Source organism: Rosa chinensis, chromosome 5 (assembly GCF_002994745.2).
Source record: "Rosa chinensis cultivar Old Blush chromosome 5, RchiOBHm-V2, whole genome shotgun sequence".
Lineage (NCBI taxonomy): Eukaryota > Viridiplantae > Streptophyta > Magnoliopsida > Rosales > Rosaceae > Rosa > Rosa chinensis.
In genome coordinates, this window is record NC_037092.1 from 85,543,157 (window position 1) to 85,566,057 (window position 22,901).

General features: G+C 39.2%; 1 protein-coding gene across 1 annotated transcript; it reads right to left on the bottom strand.

Annotated features, from left to right (window-relative positions):
- Positions 1-378: 378 nt before the first annotated feature.
- LOC112164352 lies at positions 379-16,755 on the bottom strand. The gene is made up of 8 exons (XM_024300560.2): positions 16,459-16,755; positions 14,941-15,454; positions 12,325-14,838; positions 11,165-11,758; positions 9,438-11,084; positions 6,583-9,351; positions 618-3,398; positions 379-478 (listed from the first exon to the last, which is right to left on the bottom strand). Exons 2-8 carry the CDS (start codon positions 15,447-15,449, stop codon positions 421-423), a joined length of 10,872 nt encoding a protein of 3,623 aa, XP_024156328.2. The 5' UTR covers positions 15,450-15,454; positions 16,459-16,755; the 3' UTR covers positions 379-420.
- Positions 16,756-22,901: the final 6,146 nt, after the last annotated feature.

Below are 22,901 nucleotides of genomic sequence, written 5' to 3' on the forward strand. Positions count from 1 at the left end.
GGGGGTGCTAAAATGAGAATAGCACCCCCAAATAGAACCTCCTTGTTGGAGTTGCCCTTAATGCCTTCCTCTTCGAATAAGTATGCCACCACTCGGTAAAGGACCCTTTTGCCATTGCCACGTCCAAGGGATGGCGCTGCAGTAAAACCCTTTTTACCCACCACAAATTGCTTGTCGTTTGCGTAACATGAAATTACTCTTTTGCCTTTCTGTTAACGGACGTGTAGGTCGCATTCCAGAGTTTTTCATAGTTTAATTCCTCTCATTTTAGTGGCTTTATTTCATTGGCTTCAAAACCCAGTACTAAATCTTATAAAAATTTGAAAACCCAAGACAAATCGGAGAAACAATAGAATATAGATTTTGATGTAAACAAAAAAAAAAAAAAAACAAAATGCCCGGAACCTAATTGGCTAGGAATTATTCCATCTCTCGGTTGTTTCTTCTTCCATTCATCTTCTCTGCTTTCTCAGTTTCTCTGCACCAAATTTAATTTTCCTATTAGTTTTCCTGGATTCTTGAATCACATCTCAATCAGTTCTGTAAAAACAATTTGTCTCAGCTCAAACCCTTTAGTTGCAAACACATTGTAAGTTTATGATACAGCTGCGACATACCTTCTCTGTACAATGTCCAAATGTTGTGGATGATTTCGTTGGACTTCGTTCCTGCTGTGGAAGTCAAATGTTGGAAACCGGGGGCACCTATCCACATACAAGTATTCCAATAAAGGGCACTTAATAACACATCCAGTACCACCGCAGAACCTTGTGAGCTGTGGAAGCTTTATCAAAGCCAAGTTCTTCAATTTTGGAAAAACAATCTGGTTGTCCACTGTTTCCTTACTTGCTTCAATAACGTTGTCCAATATTGGGCATAGCTCTACTGAAATATCTTTCAAGTGCAAAAGACATTGAGCTACATCAGCCGAGAAGAGATTTTTCAGCTTGTAGCACCCGGAAACTACCAAACTCTGAAGATTCTGAAAGATTGCGCAAGGAGCAAGACCATTCCATATCTTTATTAGTCTCCTTAGATTCTCCAATCTCATCTCTTTCAATTGTGTCAATATCATTTGTTCTGGCTTAAGCCCTTCACATCCAAAAACGTATTCCAATTCATCCATCTCTTCGCAAATAACTTTATCCAGATTTTGTAATCTCTGCAGCAACCCTGACGGTAGAAGTGCATCCACCAATTCATAACAATGTTTCACCTTCAGTAACCTAAGATTGCATAGAGACCCAGGCGGCAATTCACCAACACATAACTCCTTCAGGCAATGCACTTGAATGAGATGCAACTCTTCCAAGTTCTGAAGCACCGGTTCATTCCGAAAGCGAGTTACTGTGTTCATCAACACTTTCAAGTTCGCATTGGGCCGAATAACAGATAAATACTTCAGTTCATGCAATCTCCCACAGTCATATTCCACAAGAATGTTATCTAATCCCCAACACAATATGTACTTTAGTTTCTCTGCTTTCATCGTCACCACATTGATAAACCAACCCGGTAAGGCATTGATGGTTGTATCAAGAGTCAAGGCTCTTGTAAAAGCAGGTGAAGAACTTGAAACCAAGGACACTTTTCTGATTGATGGGTCTCTGCTGATACAAATATCAAAGTTTAACCAATTTGGCTCAACCTCCACATCTTCAGGCAAACATTTAGCATCAGATATGAAAACCTTCAAAACATTTAGATTTGACAAGCCAGTTATCTCATCAAATGCAGCAATATTTTCTTCTCCTGCTCCCTCAACTTTACTCCCCCAGTCTGCAAAATTACACTGCATGTATAGTTCCTCTAACAAATTAAGGTTGCATATCACTTCAGATGGAACATTATCCACATAATCACCAGTGACGTCTAACATCCTTAGATGGCTCAAATCTCCAATTTCTTTCGGCATTTCCACAAGAGGAAGTTCTCTCATACTAAGAATCTTAAGTTTCTTCAATTTTCCAAGTATGGATATGTTATTTATGATTGACAAGCAACCATCTAGATACAAGGTGTGGAGGTTGATCAAATCATCAAATGATGTGGGTAGTAACGAAATTCTGGTTCGGCTTAGATCTAATACCCTCAACTCCTTCAGATTTTCAAAGAAACAGTCTGGTACCTCATCCAAGTAAACATTACTTTGCATAAACAGAATGAGGAGTTTTGAACATACGAACCTTTTAGGAAGCTTGCAGATTTTATTCCTAATTAGTGAGATAGCCGAGCAGCCTTTTTGTGGACTACTACTTGGCCATTCCTTTAATTGACAACCAGCTTGTACAAAAAACAATGGGCCATCCCCCGAAGATGAAATCCTTAGGGCTGCATCCCGAATGACATCATGCATCTTTACACATCCGTCCCGTTCAGATTCCAAAAGCAAGCCACAATCTCTAAGGGACTTGACCACCGAATGTGCACTAGCTCGGGCATCTTGCATTGTGCTGGAATCTTGAAACAAGCCTTTCCCCATCCCATACTTTAGCAAGTCTTCAATTTGGATATCATAGTCTTCTGGGAATAGGCAACAAAGCAAGAAGCATAACTGGGCATCATCAGATGTTAAGTAATCATAGCTTAATTTTATACAATTGAATACAACTTCCCCATCTTCATGGTTGGCAGGTTGAGAAGCCTTTAATCGTCCAGCTGCTTCCTTCCAGTCATCCAAACACTTATCACGAAGTGCCTTTGCAACTGGTATCAGTGCAACTGGAAGACCAGCACATTCTTTAGCTACCTTCCTTGCAACATCATGAAAATTGGTCAATTCAAAAGGCATTCTAGCTCTGTTCACAAACAAGGTCCAAGAATCTTCTTCTGATAAGACATCAAGAAAAATGTTTGATTGGCACTTCATGGCATGACAGACATTCTCTCTCCTCGTGGTGATGAGGACTTTGGAATTGCATCTTTGAAGCTCATGGTAGCTGGGAATTCCTACATTTGACAAATTTATTCTCTCCCAAATGTCTTCCAAGATTATAAGGATCCTATTTCCTCTCCTTATCCTCTGCATCAATCTACGGGATCTTCCAATTTCTGTCTCCTCCTCAAATATACAGCCCAACATATCTGCCAATGTGCCTTGAATTTTTCTCAAGTCAGGGCTTTTGGATACAACAGCCGTGATCACATGATGGAACATCCAATTATTCTTAACTTCTTCACTAACATGTTCAACCATAGTTGTTTTTCCAACGCCTCCCTTTCCGTAGACTCCAATGGCGGTGATCTCATCATCTGTAAGTGCCTTCATAACATCATTCATGGCTAGTCTTCTTGATTCAAATGCTTGAAAATCTCCCATGGACATTGTAAACTCAGTTGCAATTGGTTGTATTGTACTGGACACAGATTCCGCAACGGCTTCGAGTTGTCTTTCAGTCCTACAAAGATGAATTAAGAGTCAAAAAATCATCAATTAAATCAACAATAAACCCAAAGGCACAACTATAAATGTTGGTAATTAAAGGCTATTTGAATAATGGCACTTAGACTTCCCAAAAACCTGCCCAGTTGAAACATTGCAATGAGAGATCAATTGGTAAAGATGAAGGATGTGCGCATATAGGTGTAGTATTAAGATTTACATAAAAATTGGGGTGTTTGGAAAAAGAAGAACAATTGATCATTACAAATGAAAACATCGTTTTTCGGGATGTGTAATAAAAATTAAGAATCAAGAGTGAAAAACAAGGCTAGTCCAGATTTGCTTGATGGAACATTGTTTCAAAAAGTCAAGCAACAAGACATTTTTTAATATAAAGTAAAAAAAACAAATTGGAACATAACAAGGAAAAAATTGTCAGGCAACAAGAAATTTATCTTTCTTTTTCTTCAATTCATATTGGAAAAAAAAAAAAAAAAACTATAAGAAAAAAAAAACAGAAAATGGATTATTTTTGTAAGGACAAAATACTGTTTGCTCGCTATACTTATAGGGTCTCGACGTTTCAGTCCCTGACGTTTCAATTTCACCTAAAAAGTCCCTGAACTTTCCAATTTCACCAAAAAAGTCCTTGCCGTCAATTTTCCGTTAAAAAGTCTGTTGTCTTGCTGACGTGGCACTATTTCAACAGTAAAATGACTATTTTACCCTTATTGACCCAAAAAAAAAAAAACTCTCTTCTCTCTTTTTTTCTTTTTTAATTCTTTTTTCTCTATTTTTTTAATTTGTTCTTTTTTATTCCTACTTTTTTTTAACTCTTTTTTCTATATTTTTTTAATTAGTTCTCTGTTTTTTTTTCCTACTCTTTTTTTTTTTTTTTACTCTTTTTTCTTTTTAATTTGTTCTATTTTTTCTCTCTTTTTTTAACTCTCTTCTCTTTTTATTTTTAACTCTGTTTTCTCTTCTTCTTTTTTTATTTGTTCTCTCTCTTTTTTTTTTTAATTTGTTCTCTTTTTTTTTATATATATTTCTTTCTCTTTTCTATTTACCTCTTCTTCCTCTTCCTTCTCTCTGCTCTTCGGCCTTCTTTTCCTCCTCCCTGATCGCAGTTCCAGTTTTCGGCCACGAACTGGAAACCGGAATGGTCAGGTTCTCTTCCCTTCAGATTCCGGCCCCGTCGTGGTGTCGGAGCTATATCAGAAGCTTTCTCTCGACGTCAATAACGTTTCTTTGGTGTTGGTTTGCTGAGATGATGAGCCAATAGAGATTCGAAGAGGATAAGATATTTGAGTTTTCCTTTAGAGAGAAATGTTTGAACAGTTTTGGCACCGAAGAAAGGGAGGGGAAGGTGAATTGATTTGATTTGGGTGTGCTCCGATTTGGTTTGGAACCGCTGTATGGAGAGGGGTGATTAGGAGAGGTGGTGATGCTTGCTGGCATGACGGGGATGAAGGATGGATGGTGGAATGGCCAGCACTTGCTTGGAGCGGCGGGCACGCCAAAGGTGATTAGGAGAGGTGGTGATGCTCGCCGAAAACTGGAGCTGCGATCAGGGATGAAGAAAAGAAGGCCGAAGAGCAGAGAGGAGGAAGAGGAAGAAGAGGTAAACAGAAAAGAGAAATAAATAAATAAATAAACAAACAAAAGAGAGAGAACAAATAAAAAAGAGGAAAAAAGTTTCTCAAAAAAAAGAGAAAAAAGAGTAGGAAAAAAAAAGAGAACAAATTAAAAAAAAAAAGAGAAAAGAGGGTTAAAAAAAAGAAAGAACAAATAAAATAAAATAAAAAAGAGAGTTTTTTTTAAAAAGGGAGAAATATCACTTTGGTCATCGAACTATGGCTCGTTCGACACTTTGGTCATCCAACTTTTAAAAACTTCATTTTGGTCATCGAACTATATCACCGTATATCACTTTGGTCATTCCGTCAATTTTCTCCGTTTTCTCTGTTAATTCTAGGGGTATTTTGGAGATGAAATGTTTTACCCACCATTTTTATAACTTAATCCAATTTTCCCCGCCTAAACATAAAACTTCATCCAATTTTGCCAACTTTTCCCTCCTTTTATTCATGCATTCATCATCAGTAATCAAAGCATACAACAGAGAAAAATAATCAAGTCAGAGAATGATTCAAAGGGAGGGAATATAAGAGGAAGAAAAATATTGATTTAATAAATCAAGGAATTATAAAAGGAGGGAAAAGTTGGCAAAATTGGATGGAGTTTTATGTTTAGACGGAAAAAGTTGGATTAAGTTAAAAAAATGGCGAGTAAAACTTTAAATCTCCAAAATACCCTTGGAGTTAACAGAAAAAACAAACGGAATGACCAAAGTGATATGCGATGATAAAGTTCGATGACCAAAATGAAGTTTTTAAAAGTTGGATGACCAAAGTGTCGAGCGAGCCATAGTTCGATGACCAAAGTGATATTTCTGCCTTTTAAAAAAGAGAGAGAAAAGAGAGTTAAAAAAAGAGAGAAAAAAGAGTAAGAAAAAAAAGTAGGAAAAAAAAAACAGAGAAAAAATTTAAAAAATAGAGAAAAAGAGTTAAAAAAAAGTCGGAATAAAAAAGAACAAATTTTAAAAAAAGAGAAAAAAAGTTAAAAGTTAATTAAAAAAAAAGAGAAAAGATAGTAATTTTTTTTTTTTTTTTGGGTCAGTAAGGGTAAAATAATTATTTTACTGTTGAAATAGTGTCACGTCAGCCAGATAACAGACTTTTTAACGGAAAATTGACGGCAGGGACTTTTTTGGTGAAATTAGAAAGTTCAGGGACTTTTTAGGTGAAATTGAAACGTCGGGGACTGAAACGTCAAGACCCTATAAGTATAGGGAGTAAACAGTATTTTGTCCTTTTTGTAAATATAAGGCCTCTTACCACGCAAAATGCATATCCAGATGTTAGTAATATTTAAATAAGAAGCTTTTATATATTTGTTTGGGGAACTCTATATTTGCTTGGTGTACTAATATATCTGTAATAATTAACATTTTGTATTTGTTTATTCTGGCATGGCCACAATCATATACAAGACGTAAGAAAACCAACATGACTCAGTGGCGACCAATGTTGATCATCATTCCATACTTTGTTAAACAAAAAAGCAAACGAAGAAAAATGAAAGACAAATTATAAGATAACAGAAAAGATAAATGAAGTTTATGACAATATCTGACATACCTTCTGCCTAGTAGACTGAAGTTATGTAACTTATCGTTGAGTAGGACTTGGTTCTTACTCTGGAAGTCAGAAGCAGAGGCTGTAAACTGGGGGCACTCCTTCACATTCAAGTGTTCCAAGGAAGGACACTTGATATTAATAGTGGCACTTCCACTGTACAGCATAGGAAGTTTCTCTAAAACCAAGTTCTTCAATTTTGGAAGAATGATCTTCTTGTTTTCTTTTTCCTTGCGTACTTCAATTAGTCTTTCCAATAAAGGGCAACTGTCTACAAAAAGGTCTTCCAATTGAAAAAGAAATTGAGCAGTATCAAACGAGAAGAGACATCTCAGAAAGGTGCAATGATAAATGAACAAACTTTTAAGAGCTTGGAACATTGCACGTGGAGCCAGACCATTACATATGTTTCTTAGAGCAGGTAGATTGATAAATGTCATCTCTCTCAGTTTTGATTGCTCTGGCTCAAACCCTTGACATCCAAACACATGTTCCAGCCTAGACATATCCTTACAGATTATGTTCTCCAGATTTGGCAATCTCTGTAACAATTTTGATGGTAAAAGAATATTCCCCAAGTTAGGACAACAACGGACCTTCAATAACTTCAGATTGTATAGAGACCCAGGTGGTAATTTTCCAACACATAACTCTTTCAAAGAAGTCACACTCTCCAAATGCAACTCTTCCAAGTTCTCAAACACAGGTTTAACTGGAACCCATGTTATAGCATTCATAAGCTCTTCCAAGCTCTCACTGTGACCAATAATAGAGAGATGTTTCAGCATGTGTAACCTCCCATGGTGATATTCAACAAGAATGTTATTTAACCATTTGCACTTTACATACAGTAGCTTCTCTGTTTTGACTGTTACCTCATCGACAAACCAAGCTGGTAAGGCATTAATTCTTGTGTCAAGACTCAAGGATCTTGAAACTTTATCACTATATTGAGAGCTTTGATTACTTATGTCACTCATAATGTCTCTGCTGCTTGTATCTCCACTAATACATATATCAAAGGACAACCAATTGGGATAAAACTCAAGCTCTTCAGGGATGCACTTTGCAGATATGGAAACCTTCAAAATACTTAGACGTGACAAGCCAGTTACCTCACCAAAGCCAATATCCGTTTCTTCTCCTTCTCCTTCAACCTTACTGACCCAATCCCCAAATTGAAATGGCAAGTACAGTTCTTCTAATCCATGCAACTGTGATATCACTTTCGATGGAATTTTGCCAATAATTCCATCAGTAATGTCCAGCATCCTTAGATTGATCAGATTCCCTATTTCTCTCGACAATTCTTTCAGAACACTTCCTCTCATGCTAAGAATCTCAAGCTTCATTAGTTTTCCAAGTACGGAAAAGTCAATCAGTTTCTGGCAAAAATCTAGATATAAAGCTTGGAGGTTCATTAGGAGACTGAATGATTGAGGAAGTACTGCAATGCTGGTGAGGCTAAGGTCTAAGACCCTTAATTCACTAGGACTCTGGCAAAAAGTTTCTGGGATCTCATTTAACTCAGCATTCTGCTGTAGTAATAAAATCTGGAGTTTTGGACATATCAGCGCTCCGGGTAGCTTCTGGATATCATTGTTCATTAAAGAGATTGCAGAGTAGCCTTCATGTACTTGACATGGCCAGCTCTTTAAACCACAGCCAGCTTTTACCAAAAAACTATGCCTACCTTCAGATTTTGCAATATTCAGGGCGGTATCCCGAATGACAGCATGCATCCTTACACATCCCTTTTTCTCACTATCCAAAAGCAAGCTAGAATCTTTCAGGTACCTGACCACTGAATCTGCTATAACTCTGGCTTCTTGGATTGTGTCGGCATCTCGAAATAATCCTTTCCCGATCGCATACTTGAACAAGTCTCCTATTGGGATGTCATAGTCTTCAGGAAATAGGCAACAAAGCAAGAAGCATGACTTGGTATCTTCATCTTTCAAGTAATCATAGCTTAATTTTATACATTTGAATCCCCCATCGTCAATGTCGGCAATTTGCGAATTCTCTAGTCGTTGAGCTGCTTCTTCCCATTCTGCCAGCTCTTTATCTTTAAGTGCCCTTGCAACTTCTATCACCGCAATTGGGAGACCAGCACATTCTCTAGCCACCTTCCTCGCTACATTCTCAAAATTGGTCGATTCAAACGACATAGCATTTCTAACAAACAAGTTCCAAGAATCTTCTTCTGATAGGGTACTGAGGGTGATCTTTCTTTGGCATCGCATGGCATCACAGACATTCAATCTCCTTGTGGTGAGTAGGACTTTGGACTTGCACTTTTGAAGCTCCTTGTAGCTGGGGATCCCTATCTTTGACAACTCCATTCTCTTCCAAACATCGTCCAAGATTATCAGGAGTCTTACTCTTCTCATTATCTCCTTACGCAAACTGTTAGCTCTTCCACCTTCTGTCTCCTCCTCCAATTTAACGCCCCACAAATCTGCTAATGTACCTTGAATTTTTCTAACGTTGGGGCTTTGGGTTATGGCAACCATAATCCAATGGTTAAAAGTACCATTTTTGCAGGCTTGTGCAGCTACATGTTTCACCATGATTGTCTTTCCAACGCCGCCCATGCCGTAGACACCAACGGCAGTGACCTCGTCTTCTGTTAGCGCCTCCATAACCTTATCCATGGCTTGTCCTGTTGCTTCATATTCTTCAAAATCCCCTGTGGACTCAATTGCATCAGGTGGTAGTACTTTACTGCCGAGAAATTCCACAATTTCGTCAACAAGTTCTCTCTCAGTCCTACAAGCAACAATTAATTAAGGGTCAAATATGCATTAGACACAATTATAAACCTTGGAAATTAAGATACCCTCAGAGATGCTTACTTATAATTCTGCGAATTCCAGCCAGAGAAACTGGCCACTTTGTTTAAAGCATCATTCCACCGCTGCAACTTGTCTGCTGTCTGTCTCCCAGAGCTTAAATGCTTATCAAAAGCTTCTCCGAAACTCCTGTTCCGGTACCGTACATCAGAGGGTTCCACACCATAAAAAAGTGGCAGAATTCTGTTGTTGTCTTCCATACACTCACAGATCTTTGTAAGTTCCTCCAAACACCAAGTAGAAGAAGCATATTTTTGCGAGAGAACAATGATTGCAAACCTTGATTCTTCAATTGCCTTTAGGAGAGCGGGAGAAATCACATCCCCGACTTGAAGATCTGAATCATCCATGAATGTTTTAATTCCCCTCCCCTGCAGTCGCTTGTATAGATCAGATGTGATACCCTTGCGAGTGTCAGCACCCCTGAAACTCAAAAACACATCAGACTTCCAGCGACGAGCTGATGATGATGATTCAAGTGATGAAGGAAGAGATGCAGCAGTTTCTCGGCAGATTGTAGGCTCAATTTCAGTAGTGGTTACCAAAAACCCATATTCAGATTTTGCAATGTTCAGGGCTGTATCCCAGATGACATCATGCATCTTTACACATCCATTTTTCTCGCTATCCAAAAGCAAGCTAGAATCTTTCAGGTCCTTGACCACTGAATCTGCTGTTACTCTGGCTTCTTCAATTGTTTCGGCATCTCGAAACAATCCTTTCGCAATTGCATCCTTGAATAAGTTTTCTACCGGTATGTCATGGCCTTCTGGGTATAGGCAACAAAGCAAGAAGCATGACTTGGAATGCTCATCTTTCAAGTAATCAAAACTAAATTTTATACATTCGAAGGCATTTTCCTCAGCCTTAACGGTTTCAGATAGCGACTTCTCTAGTCTTTGAGCTGCTTTTTGCCATTCTGCCTCATCTTTATCTCTGAGTGCCCTTGCAACTGCTGTCAATGCAATGGGTAGACCCCTGCATTGTCCAGCTACTCTCCTTGCCACATCCTCAAAAGTGGTCGATTCAAGAATCTTCTTCTTCGCTACCCCTGCATTTCTCACAAACAAGGTCCAAGAATCTTGTTCTGATAAGATACTGAGACGAATGCTTGCTTGGCAATTCATGACATAACAGACATGACTTCCCCGTGTGGTGAGTACGACTTTGGATTTGCACGTCTTAAGCTGCTTGTAGCTGGGAATCCCTATGCTTGACAACTCTGGTCTGTCCTGAACATCGTCCAAGATTATCAGGAGTTTTTCTCTTCTCATTACCTCCTTATGCAACCTATCAGCTCTTCCACCTTCTGTCTCCTCCTCAAATCTAAAACCCAACAAATCTGCTAATGTAACTTGAATTTTTCTCAAGTCAGGGCTTTGGGATATGGCAGCCATAATCCAATGGTTGAAAGTGCCATTTTTGCAGGCTTGTGCAGCTACATGTCTCACCATGCTTGTCTTTCCAACTCCGCCCATGCCGTAGACACCAACAGCAGTGATCTGGTCATCTTTTAGCGCCTTCATAACATCATCCATGGCTTGTCTTGTTGCTTCAAATGCTTCAAAATCTCCTGTAGACTCAATTGCATCAGGTACTACTTTACTACTGAGAAGTTCCACAATGGATTCGACAAGTTCTCTCACAGTCCTACAAGCAAGAATTAATTGAGGGTCAAAAATAAGCGTCAGGTAAATATATAGAACCGAGATTAAAGGCACAATGCTTACTTAAAATCTTGCGTATTCCACCCAGAGAAAGTGGCCACTTTGTTTAAAGCATCTCTCCATTGCTTCACCTTCTCCGATTTGTGTCGCCCAGAGGTTTCATGTTTAGAGAAAGCTTCTTCGAAACTTTTCTTCTGATATCGAACAACAGAGGGCTCCACGTCATAAAAGAGTGGAAGAATTCTGCTCTGATCTTCCATCCACTCACAGATCTTTGCAAGTTCCTCCAAACACCAAGTAGAAGAAGCGTAGTCTCGCGAGAGAACAACAATTGCAAACCTTGATTCTTCAATTGTCTTTAGGAGAGTCGGAGAAACAGCATCTCCAACTTCAAGATCTCGATCATCCATGAATGTTTTAATTCCCCTCCCCTGCAGTCGATGGTATAGATCAGATGTGATACCCTTGCGAGTGTCAGGACCCCTGAAACTCAAAAACACATCATACTTCCAGCGACGAGCTGATGATGATGATTCAAGTGATGAAGGAAGAGATGCAGCAGTTTCTCGGAAGATTGTAGGCTCAATTCTCTCTCTGTTACTTCTATGAGCTACCATCGCCTTTAATTCAGTTTGAGTCCGTTCCCTTCTGCCCGGACTGAGAATTGGAAAAAAAAATAGCTATACATCAGAATGGATAAATGAACCAATAATATAATATATCTGAATACATATGCAGCGTATCACAAATTAACCGAATGACGTACACCTTATTTATCTGCAATTTGAATTCTTATAGTAAATGAGCAACAAATTCACCAAGATGCATGCATGAATGTCTCCATGAAATGTCTATGTTTTATGTTTTTGCAGAAATCTATTATCGGCATCAGTTGATTACTAAAATGAGAGAATGAGCGATCATATCATATTAATTATTAATGAGAAAGGAAAAAGCTAGTTACAATTTCTGGGTAGATCATTGAACTAGATGGACAGAGAAGCTCTATATTACCAAAACACCTTTTCTAAATAATGAAGGCCAACCCTGGCAGCCTGGCTGTCATTTCAAGTTTATTGACTAATTGACTAATAGAACACTTTAAAGATGAGAATTGACAGGGATAAATTCATCATTCTGGATGAACTAATCGGATTTATGGGCATACTATATATGTCCTTTGATACGTACATATATATATAGTTTATGACATGGAGACATACCTCATATATTTTGGAAAGTGTGAGCGACGTGCTTTACTGTCGATCCATAGTGTGCCCATAGGTCGGTAATCATTTAGTTGGACTTGGTTGATGCTGTTGAACTCAGAAGCAGAGATTGAAAACTGGGGGCAGTCAGAGACATGCAAGTGTTCCAATGAAGGCCACTCGATTTCAATATCAATAGTACTGCTGCTAGTACTGGACAACCTTATGAGCTCTGGAAGACGTTCTAAAACCAAGTTCTTCAACTGTGGAAGAACGATCTTGTTGCTCTCTGTTTCCTCACTTGCTTCAATTATTCTGTCCAGGCTACAGCAACACTCTACCCTAAGTTCTTCCAATTGCAAAAGACATCGAGCTACATCAGATGTGAAGAGATATTCCAGTTTCGGGCAATCAACCAAGGAAAAGATTTTGAGACTCTGGAAGATTCCAGATGGAGCAAGACCATCCCATATGTTTATTAAGCCGTGCATGTTTCTCAATGAAATCATTCTCAGCCGCCACGTCAAGACAAGGTGTTGTGGTTCATGCCCTTCAAATCCAAACACATATTTCATTCTCGAAAACGCAGAACAAGCTAGATTTTTCAGACTCTGTAGTCTGTGCAACAACTTTGATGATAAAAGCGGTTTCACCAAACTAACACAATCATCCACCATCAATCTCTCAAGATTACGTAGAGAGCCAGGTGGTAATTCACCGACACATAGCTCCTTCAAGAGATTCCTGGAGATGACCAACTCTTTCAAGTTCTCAAACACAGGTTCATTTGACACCCTAGTCCATGTTATTGTGTTGAACAACACTTTGGCTTTGGCATATTCGGAAGAACCTATACGCAGATACTTGAGTCCATGTAATCTCCCACGGTCGTGTTCCTCGAGAAGGTTACCATGGCGACCTGTGTACCATAAATCCTCTGTTTTTTCTGTCACCACACTGATGAACCAATCGGGTAAGTTATTCATGGTTTCGTCCATAATCAATGTTCTTGAACAACGATTTGGAAAGCCCTCATCATAAATGCCCCAATTGCCCCCAGTGGGTACTCTCATCGTGCCGTATCTTTGGATAATTATATAAAACCTATCCCAATTTGGATTGACCTCAACGTTTTGAGGCAAGCATTCTGCACCACATATGGCAACCTGCAAAGTGTTTAAACTTGACAAGCCAATTAACTCATCAAAGCTAGCATTTTTCATTTTAAAACTCAAGAAGCCTCCCTCAACTTTACTACCCCACTTGCCAAAATAACTCATGTACAGTTCTTCCAATCTATACAACCTTGATATCACATGAGAGGGAACTGTCTCAAAACAAGTTTCAGTCAAGTCCAATATTCTTAAATTCGTCAAATTTCCAATCTCTTTTGGAAATTTCTTAATAGAGTAACAGCGTCTCATACTAAGAATCTTAAGCTCTTTCAGTTTTCCAAGTAAGGATATGTCAATCATGGACTTGCAATCATCTAAACACAAAGATTCGAGTCTGGTTAGGAGACTGAATGATGGGGGCAATGATGAAATGCCAGTGTGGCTAAGATCTAAGACCCTTAAATCATTGAGACTTTGAGAAAAGGTTCTTGGGATCTCTCTTATATCAGCATTTTTTTGTAGCAATAAATTCTGAAGTTTTGAACATACCAACTTGCTGGGAAGCTTGTAAATGTTGCTCTCGATTAGTGAGATTGCTGAGTAGCCTTCGTCCGCATCCATCGACCAATCTTTCTCCTCGTCAAGGTTGGCAGGTTGAGACATCTCAAGTTGTCGGGCTGCTTCTTTCCAGTCTTCAAGCTCTTTATCTCCAAGTGCCCTCGCAACTGCAATCAATGCCACTGGGAGACCAGCACATTCTTTAGCTACCTTTCTGGCTACTTCATAGAAAGGGCTAGACTTTTGAAAAGACCTTCTTGCCTTCTTCAAAAACAAGTTCCAAGCATCATCTTCTGATAAGATATTGAGATGAATTTTTGCTTGGCTCTCCATGGTATGGCAAATATTCGATCTCCTTGTGGTGAATAGCAGTTTGGAATTGCATATTTGAAGCTCGTTGTAGCTGGGAATTCCAATGCTTGACAAGTCAAGTGTATTCCAAATGTCGTCTAAGATTATAAGGATCTTATTTCTTCTAAGCATCTCCGTCTGCAATCTATCGGCTCGTCCACTTTCTGACTCCTCCACCAATTTCAAGCCCAGCAGATCCGCAAGTGTGCCTTGAATATTTCTTATATCTGGGGCTTGGGATACAACAGCCATAATCACACGATCAAAAAGCCCCATTTTTTGGGCTTGTGCACCGAAATGTTTCACCATGGTTGTCTTCCCAACCCCTCCCATTCCATAGACCCCAATGGCAGCGACCTCATCATCTTCTAATGCCTCCATCAGCTCATTCATGGCTTTTCTTGTTGATTCAAATGCTTCAAAATTGCTGCTCGACATTATTGAAATAGGCCTTACATCACAGCACACAAGTTCCACAATGTGTTGGACAAGTTCTCTGTCAGACCTACAAGATCAAGAAGGATCTCATAATGATCAGGCAAATAATAAATCCAAATGTACCACTCTTAATTGTTAAGTTATTACAATATAGTTTCAAAATGCTTACCCAAATTTGTTTGACTCCAACCCAGAGAGATTGGCCACATGTGTTAAAGCATCTCTCCACTTGTTCACCTTCTCTACATCATCATTTCCTTGCCCATACCTCTCTTCATGCTTAGTGAAGGCTTCTGCAAAACTTCCCCTTTGATGTCGCACATGAGAGGGATCCACATTATAAAAAATTGGCAGAACCAGTGTCTTCTTGGCTTCAGAGCATTGAAGAATCTTTGCGAGTTCATCCAAACACCATGTAGAAGAAGCATAGTTTGGCGATAGAAGAACGACTGCACACCTGGATTCCTCAATTGCTGTTAGGAGACTTGGAGAAATAGGCATCCCTTGCTGAAGCCCTTGGTCATCCATGAATGTTTGTATTCCTCTGTTTTTCAATTCATGGTATAAAGAGGATACAATACCCTTCCGAGTGTCTTCACCCCTGAAGCTGAGAAACACATCGTGCTTCCACTGAGGAGCTGGAAGAGATGAAGAGGTTGTTTGGGAGCTCGAGGCCATTTAAACTAGAAAACAACAATGAAGAAGCAAAGTTGAAACCAAAGTGAAGAAATTCACAAGAAGCTAGGTATCAGGTGGGTAGGTACAAATCACCAAAAAGAGATCAAGGTTGTAGGAATTGCTCAAAGGAAATAATGTTAGGGCCCGTTTGGATATAGAGATTTGGGAGCGTGGATTTGGATTTGGAACCCCCAAATCCAAATCTGTATGTTTGGCTTTCTATTTTGTGGTGAATTTGGATTTCAAATCAACTCATTAAAATCCATACCATAATTTCCTTAAGAATTTGAAATAACTATGGATAGGTAGTTATTTGAAATCATCTCCATCTTTCACGTGCTTAGGTCTCTGACTCCTCTCTCCTCTCTCCTCCTCACCAATTTTCTCTCTCCTCTCCTGATGACTCTCTCTCTCTCTCTCCTCCTGACGACTTTCTCTCTCCTTTCTTGACGACTTTCTCTCTCATATCTCCTTCAAGCTTTCAGTCTCTTCCTTCAGATTGGATCTGGATTTATGATCGTTGTCTACCATCTCTATTCTTCTTCTTCTTGTTCCCTCTCGAAAACACCGTGCTTTGATTCTCTGGTTCTCTTCTAGTGTTCCAGATGGATCCTCCTCACCTTTGCCGTCCTCATCTTCGCCGTCCGGTTCGTTTACGTCATCACCCTCGCCGGCGAGTCTTGCGGCAACAACGACTTCGATCTGCTTCTTGACAAAGGCACAGTGAATCAGTTATTCGTCGGTATGATTTAAGAAGAACAAAAGTTAGATCAAGGAAATCTTTGATTCAAATCTATCGATCAATGAAAATTTCCAAACAAGCAGATTTAAAATTCTTAGATTTGAAATTTATGTATTTAAAATCTTCAGATTTGAAATTCAAATCAAAATCAAAATTCCTAATCCAAACGGGCCCTTACAGAAAGAGAGTTGGAATTGTTTCCAGAATTCTGCGTGGCAACACAGTTTGAAAGAAGAACAAGAAAACGAAACAAAACTACAACTTTACCAGAGAGGGAAGCTGAAACTTAAAAGATCTGTTGATGTATGTTTAACTCCTCAATGTAGAAGCTGTTTGGAAGCTCGAAGATTGGAGGATACAACTTATGAAATATCCATGTTTTAATAGCTTCAGCTATTACAGATCTACAAGAGAGCTAGGCTAGGCTTGGAGAGGAGACAAGTAGTGAACAAATTTCTGTAAGCCTTGTGATCAAACAAGAGAGCCTGATGACACAAAAAATCGATAAAATGGAAGACAGTGAGATCGGTTCAATGAAGAAGAGAGAGACCGAGAGCGTCTAATTTTCCATGCTTATTATTATTTTTTTTTTTATGACTTTTTCCATACTTATCCGGAGTTGGGACCAGTCTCTACTTTTCTACTCTTTTTATGACCGAAAATATGGAGTCTCTATTTATTTTTCTTTCGTCAGTTCATTCATACCATTACCTATGAGAAATTGAGAATGTCTGGTTATATTATAAATTTTTTTTTTCTCCCTTGTTTTTAAAAAGATGGTTAACTGATTTCACCCCTATCTTCATAATGACTAGAACCCATGATGTCGTGCATAAGTAGTGAGTTATATTATAAAATATATATGTGGACAGAATTACATGTGAATTATTTGCTTTTAATCTCATAAACTTCCCATCGACATATTACTCAATTCACTGGAACCAACCAGAGAACCAATAATTCTCCTATGGCAGGTCTATGGAACCCACAAAGGTAAAACTTTGGGAAAATTAGAGCAAGTTCACCCATTGGGTTACCAGGTCACCCACTATTCATTATTTTTTAGTGTTAGTTTCACCCTCTAGGTCACGAGCACAGTGTATTTCGTGTCCTGGGTTACCCTGTACAGTGTTCTGGGTCACCATGGTGACCTACACAGTGTATTTCATGCCCTGAGTCACGGGCACAGTGTATTTCGTGATCCAGAGAATGAAAATATACACTAAAAAGCAGTGAATAATCGGTGACCCGATGACTCAACAGGTAAACTTGCTCTTATTGGTGCTTATGGGTCCAATGGCATCGTGACCTAAAAACATTGACCTTGGATTTGGGGGACTCCACTTTCTTTTTATCGAATCCTTTTTACGTTCTTGAGTTCTTCCCATCAAGCTAGCCATAACACTTTCGATCAGGGACATAGCCACAAATTGAAAATGGATTAGGCTAGTTTTAGTCAGGGACGGCTCCAGAATGTCTAATTCGGTTGGCTAGAACAGTAGGCTAATTTTTCCTTGCTAAAAGTATATAAATTTGAAAAAAATGACTGAGTTTATTTTTAACAACTATGTGATGCATATTTTATCGATTAACAATAATTGTACTGACTGTAAATAATTGAATTTAGAGAAATACAGCTCATTTACTATACTTTGAAGCCCTTCATCATCGATGAATGTTTGTATTCCTCTGTTTTGGAATTCATGGTGTAAATAAATAGGAGACAATACCCTTGCGGGTGTCTTCACCCCTAAAACTGCTTCAACCGATGAAGGAAGAGATGTAGAGGCTGTTTGGGAGCTCAAAGCCATTGAAGCCACAAAACAACGATGGAGAAGAAAAGCTGAAACCAAAGGGAAGAAAACTAGGTATCAGGTGGTAGCTACAGAATCGCTCTAAGAAGGTAATGGAACGCAGAGAAGTAGCTGACTAAATTAATTTCTACGCATTTTATTTCGTTCTAGTCTGTTATTTCTTCTGTTTCCAGCTGTTGTCAGCTAGAGAAAAAAAATCTTATTCACTAGAAAAGAATCAATCAGAGGCTTCTTCCATTCGTTTGGTTTATCAGTCATTTTCTAACCATTATTAAAGATACATACTGCATAACGAATCCACAAAGATTAACAGTTTATTGTGATAATTAATTATGATAGAAATAAACAGTTAAAATCACCAGATTATAATTCTTTCTGGAGGAGGAAGAGGTATGTTTCTTTACTTAATATGGTTTCTCCTACAGTCCTATGAATCAATTAAACTTCTACACTCAGAGAAAAAACCTACTCTCGACTTTTATCCTAGCTGTCAGGCTCTACCTACCTCAAACTCTCTCTTTCCTTTCCGATCTCCAATCCTCCTAATCTAAGTAGAAACCAAATGGGCCTGGAAAATATTACTAGGGAGGTGAAAGGAAGAGATCACCAAAAGGAGAGGAGATTATGGAATTTAGGCGGTAAGCATCTTTCATTTGCTGTATCACAGCATCAGCCAAATAATAGTATATGTCATTGTCTTCACTCTCCACTGAGTCTTAACGGGTAATGACCGTATTCCCTTTTACAGATATTCGTTCTAGTCTGTCATTTCTTATGTTCCCAGCTGGAGAAAAATAAATCTTATTCACAATATAAAAGAATCAATCAGAGACCTCTTTTTTTTTTTTTTTTGACAACAGTAACCTTACAGGAAAGAAAAACAAAAAGGAAAACTGAAAACAGAGCTAAACAATGCTCTCAAGGTGGAGCTGCCACCGCATCTGATTGAAGTACATGGTGCAAGGAAGGAGGTGGGTTCAGAAACCAATCCAACACACGCTCCAACCGTGGAGCAAGGTGAGCAGCAACATCTGCTGCCACATTTGCTTCCCTACTGATCCAAGACCAGTTTACAGAAGAGAAAGAATCAGCCAAAGACTTGATCTGTTGAAACCAAGAGAGTGTAGACCAAGAGACCGATCCCAAAGAGGATTTCAAAGCTGAGATTAAGGGGAGACAATCAGCTTCAAGAGAGAAAGAAAGAATGGACTCAGTTTTTGCCAAATTGAGGCCAAGAAGAACCGCTTGAGCCTCCGCCGCCTCCGCCGAGGTAGCCTTCCCCACTGAGACCACACCATTGAGAAAAGTACCTGAAGAGTCTCTGAGAAGCGCAGCAAGACCACAACACAAAGACTCAGAGTTCCAAGTTGCATCTGTATTAATTTTTAAAGAACCAAGAGCAGGAGGAAGCCATGTTTGTGGAACAGAGTTTAGAACAACCAGAGCATGCTGTCGAGCTGAAGGGGCCATGTGACGAGCCAAAAGGAATTCTTCAGCCTGCATGAAGGCCTTGTTTGCAATTGACACCGGGTCTGGAGGAGAAAAATTGAACACAGAAAAACATCGATGCTTCCATATATTCCACAACATGAATGAAATATGAGTGAACATATGTTTGATATCAACTGTAGTGGAAGATCTGAAAGTGATCAACTTGTCAAGCCATCTATCCAATGATGTAATCTGTGACCTTGAAACATGGTAGCCGAAGGGGTGAGCAAACCAAGCACAGGTTGCCCAATTACAGGAAAAAAGGACATACTCCACAGACTCTGGAAAGGCATTACAAAGAGAACATAGAGGTGAATTTGAAATATGCCTGTAATGTAAAATCCCTTTTGTTGCAAGCACATTACGAACAGCCTTCCATAAGAACAACTTTATTTTGGGAAGTGTATGTAAACCCCAAATCCATTTCCACACCCTGTGAGAAACTTGGTGGGAAGAGGAAGGCTTTTTCATAAGGGAAGAAGACACATTTGAAATAGCCAGATGATACGCAGATCGTACAGAGAAGGAACCTGATTTGTGAAGAGGCCAAAACACAGAATCATTTTCTGAACCGTCATGAAGAGGAATGGCCTCAATTCTCGATTGATCTTGAACCGACAAGATATGAGAGACAGGGGATAAATTCCAAATCGGAGGATCACCTTCAATCAGGTCTTTCACAAATAAAAGAGGTTGCTCTCCATAAGTGGTAGATAGAGGAGAGAACTGTTGAGGAAGCCATTTATCATTCCAAACCTCAGTTTGAATACCATTTCCAATCTTAACTGCTGAACCTTGAGCAATTAGATTTCTGGCCTCTAACAGACTTGACCAAATCCAAGAAGGAGTCCCTCCTTTTCTGGCATTCCAGAATGAGGTGTTGGGAAAATATCTAGCCTTGAGACTTCTAACCCAAAGAGCTTCCGGATTTTGAAGAATTCGCCATACTTGTTTTCCCAAGAGAGCCAAGTTAAAGCATTCAAGATTTCGAAAGCCTAACCCTCCCATAGATTTAGAAACTCCCAAGCTATTCCAATCCATCCAATGAATCCCATTTTCAGATGCATTACTCCACCAAAACCTTGCCAAGGCTGAGTTGATTTGAGTACATAAAGATTTCGGAAATTTGAAACAGGACATTGGATAAGCTGGAATTGATGTTGCCACTGACTTTATCATGATTTCTTTGCCAGCAGGAGAAAGGGTTGCTTGCTTCCAACCTTGGATTTTCTTCATAATTGAGTCTCGTACATAGCCAAGTGCAGCTGATTTTGACCTGTGCCAAATTGTAGGAAGGCCTAAGTACTTCCCCGGATCTTTCACCGATTTCATATTCAAGATGTAACTTAGAAGTTGCACAATATGAGGATGAGTGTTTGGTGAAAAATAGAGGGAAGACTTAGCTGTATTTATAAGTTGACCTGAAGCTATACAGTAATGATGAAGAACATCAGAGAGTATCTCACAATTCCGAACTGTCGCTCTAAGGAAGAACAACGAGTCATCTGCAAAGAATAAATGGCTAATGCGAGGCCCCGATTCCCTTATCCGAACAGGTTCAAGAATATCAACCTCTGAAAGCTTGCATATAATTTGGGATAGGACATCATTAACAAACAGGAAGAGAAATGGCGAAAGAGGGTCGCCTTGACGAAGACCTCTAGTTGGCTTGAAGAAAGGACCTGGCTTGCCATTGACCAAAACTGACAGAGAAACTGTATTTAGGCATTGCATAATCAACGAAACCCATCTTCTGTGGAAACCCATCTTGAGTAAGACTGCTTCCAAGAAAGACCACTCAACTCGGTCATAAGCTTTGTTCATGTCCAACTTAAGGGCAAAAGCACATGTATTTCCAGATTTCTTGCACTTCAAATAATGAAACAGTTCATGGGCCACTATGATATTGTCTTGAATTTGCCTACCAGACACAAAAGCAGACTGATTTTCTGAAATCAGAATTGGCATCAAAGGTTTCAGTCTATTTGCAAGTACTTTGGCCAATATTTTGTAAGAGAAGTTACAAAGCCCAATAGGTCGGAAATGCGAAGCAAAATGAGGATTCTTCTGTTTTGGAATTAAAGCCAAAAAGGTTTTGTTTAATTCCAACAAGACTGAAGCAGATGTAAAAGTTTCACTTACCGCTGCAGTAATGATTGGATTCACAATTTGCCAATAGGTTTGATAAAACACCCCTGAGAAACCATCTGGTCCAGGAGATTTCAACCCTCCTAATTCAAACACTGCATTCTTGATCTCGTCAATCGAAAGAGGCAGAAGCAAATCAGTATTCATAGCTGCAGTTACCACTGGATCCACAAAGGATAGAACAGCATCTAAAGCAGACGTCGTGCCTGCAGTGAAGATTCCTGAAAAGTAACTATTCAGCTGTGAAATGATATCAGACTCCTGTTCCAACCAAACGTTGTTGTCATCTTGAAGCCTTAGAATCTTGTTAAACTGACGCCTTTGAATGGTTGATTGGTGAAAGAAAGAAGTATTCTGATCTCCCACTTGCAACCAATTTACCCGAGATCTTTGATGCCAATAAAACTCCTCCAAGCGCCAGTTTTTATCTATTTCAGAGACCACAGAAGCAATTTGGACACCAACAGAGGGATTAAATGAATTATGCAGACTATCCAACCGTCGAAGCAAAATGTCCGAATTAGCCTGAAACTGAGGAAAAGTAATTCTGGACCAGTTCTTTAAAGTAACCCGACATCTTGATAAATTTGCAATCCAAGTGAGGGCAGGGGAAGAAGAAGAGATCTCCTTCCAGGCTTTCCGAATAACATGTTCACATTCCGAATGAGTAACCCACAACTGTTCAAAACGAAACAAAGGAGGAGATTTACTCTCACAAGGGGATGTATTCAACAAGATTGGGCGGTGGTCTGACCCAAGTTTAGGCAGGTGAAAAACCTGAGTTTTCGGTTGGGTAGTACACCAGGCAATGTTTCCAAATGCCCTATCCAACCTTTCTTTGATTACCAGCTTTCCAAAATGAATGACAAACCATGTATAAGCAGGCCCTTGAAAATTCAAGTCTCTGAGTTGACACTGATCAATGAATTTCCTAAATAACTCCATTCGCCAATTTTCTTGTGCCAAACCCCCCCACTTCTCATAAGACCACAGAATTTCATTAAAATCCCCAATACAGATCCAAGGAAGATTAGTAACAGAGAAGTAGTTACACATAGAGTACCAGAAAGAAACTTTATTACTTAAAGTAGGCATTCCGTACATCCAAGATATTTTACAATGAAAATTTTCTTGAACAAACAGAACAGTAGTGTCGATAAAACTAGCCGAACTATTTACAACAGAGAGTTGTACATCATCTTTCCAAAACAGAGCCAACCCACCACCAGAAGTAGGGGACTCAACGTACAGATGATC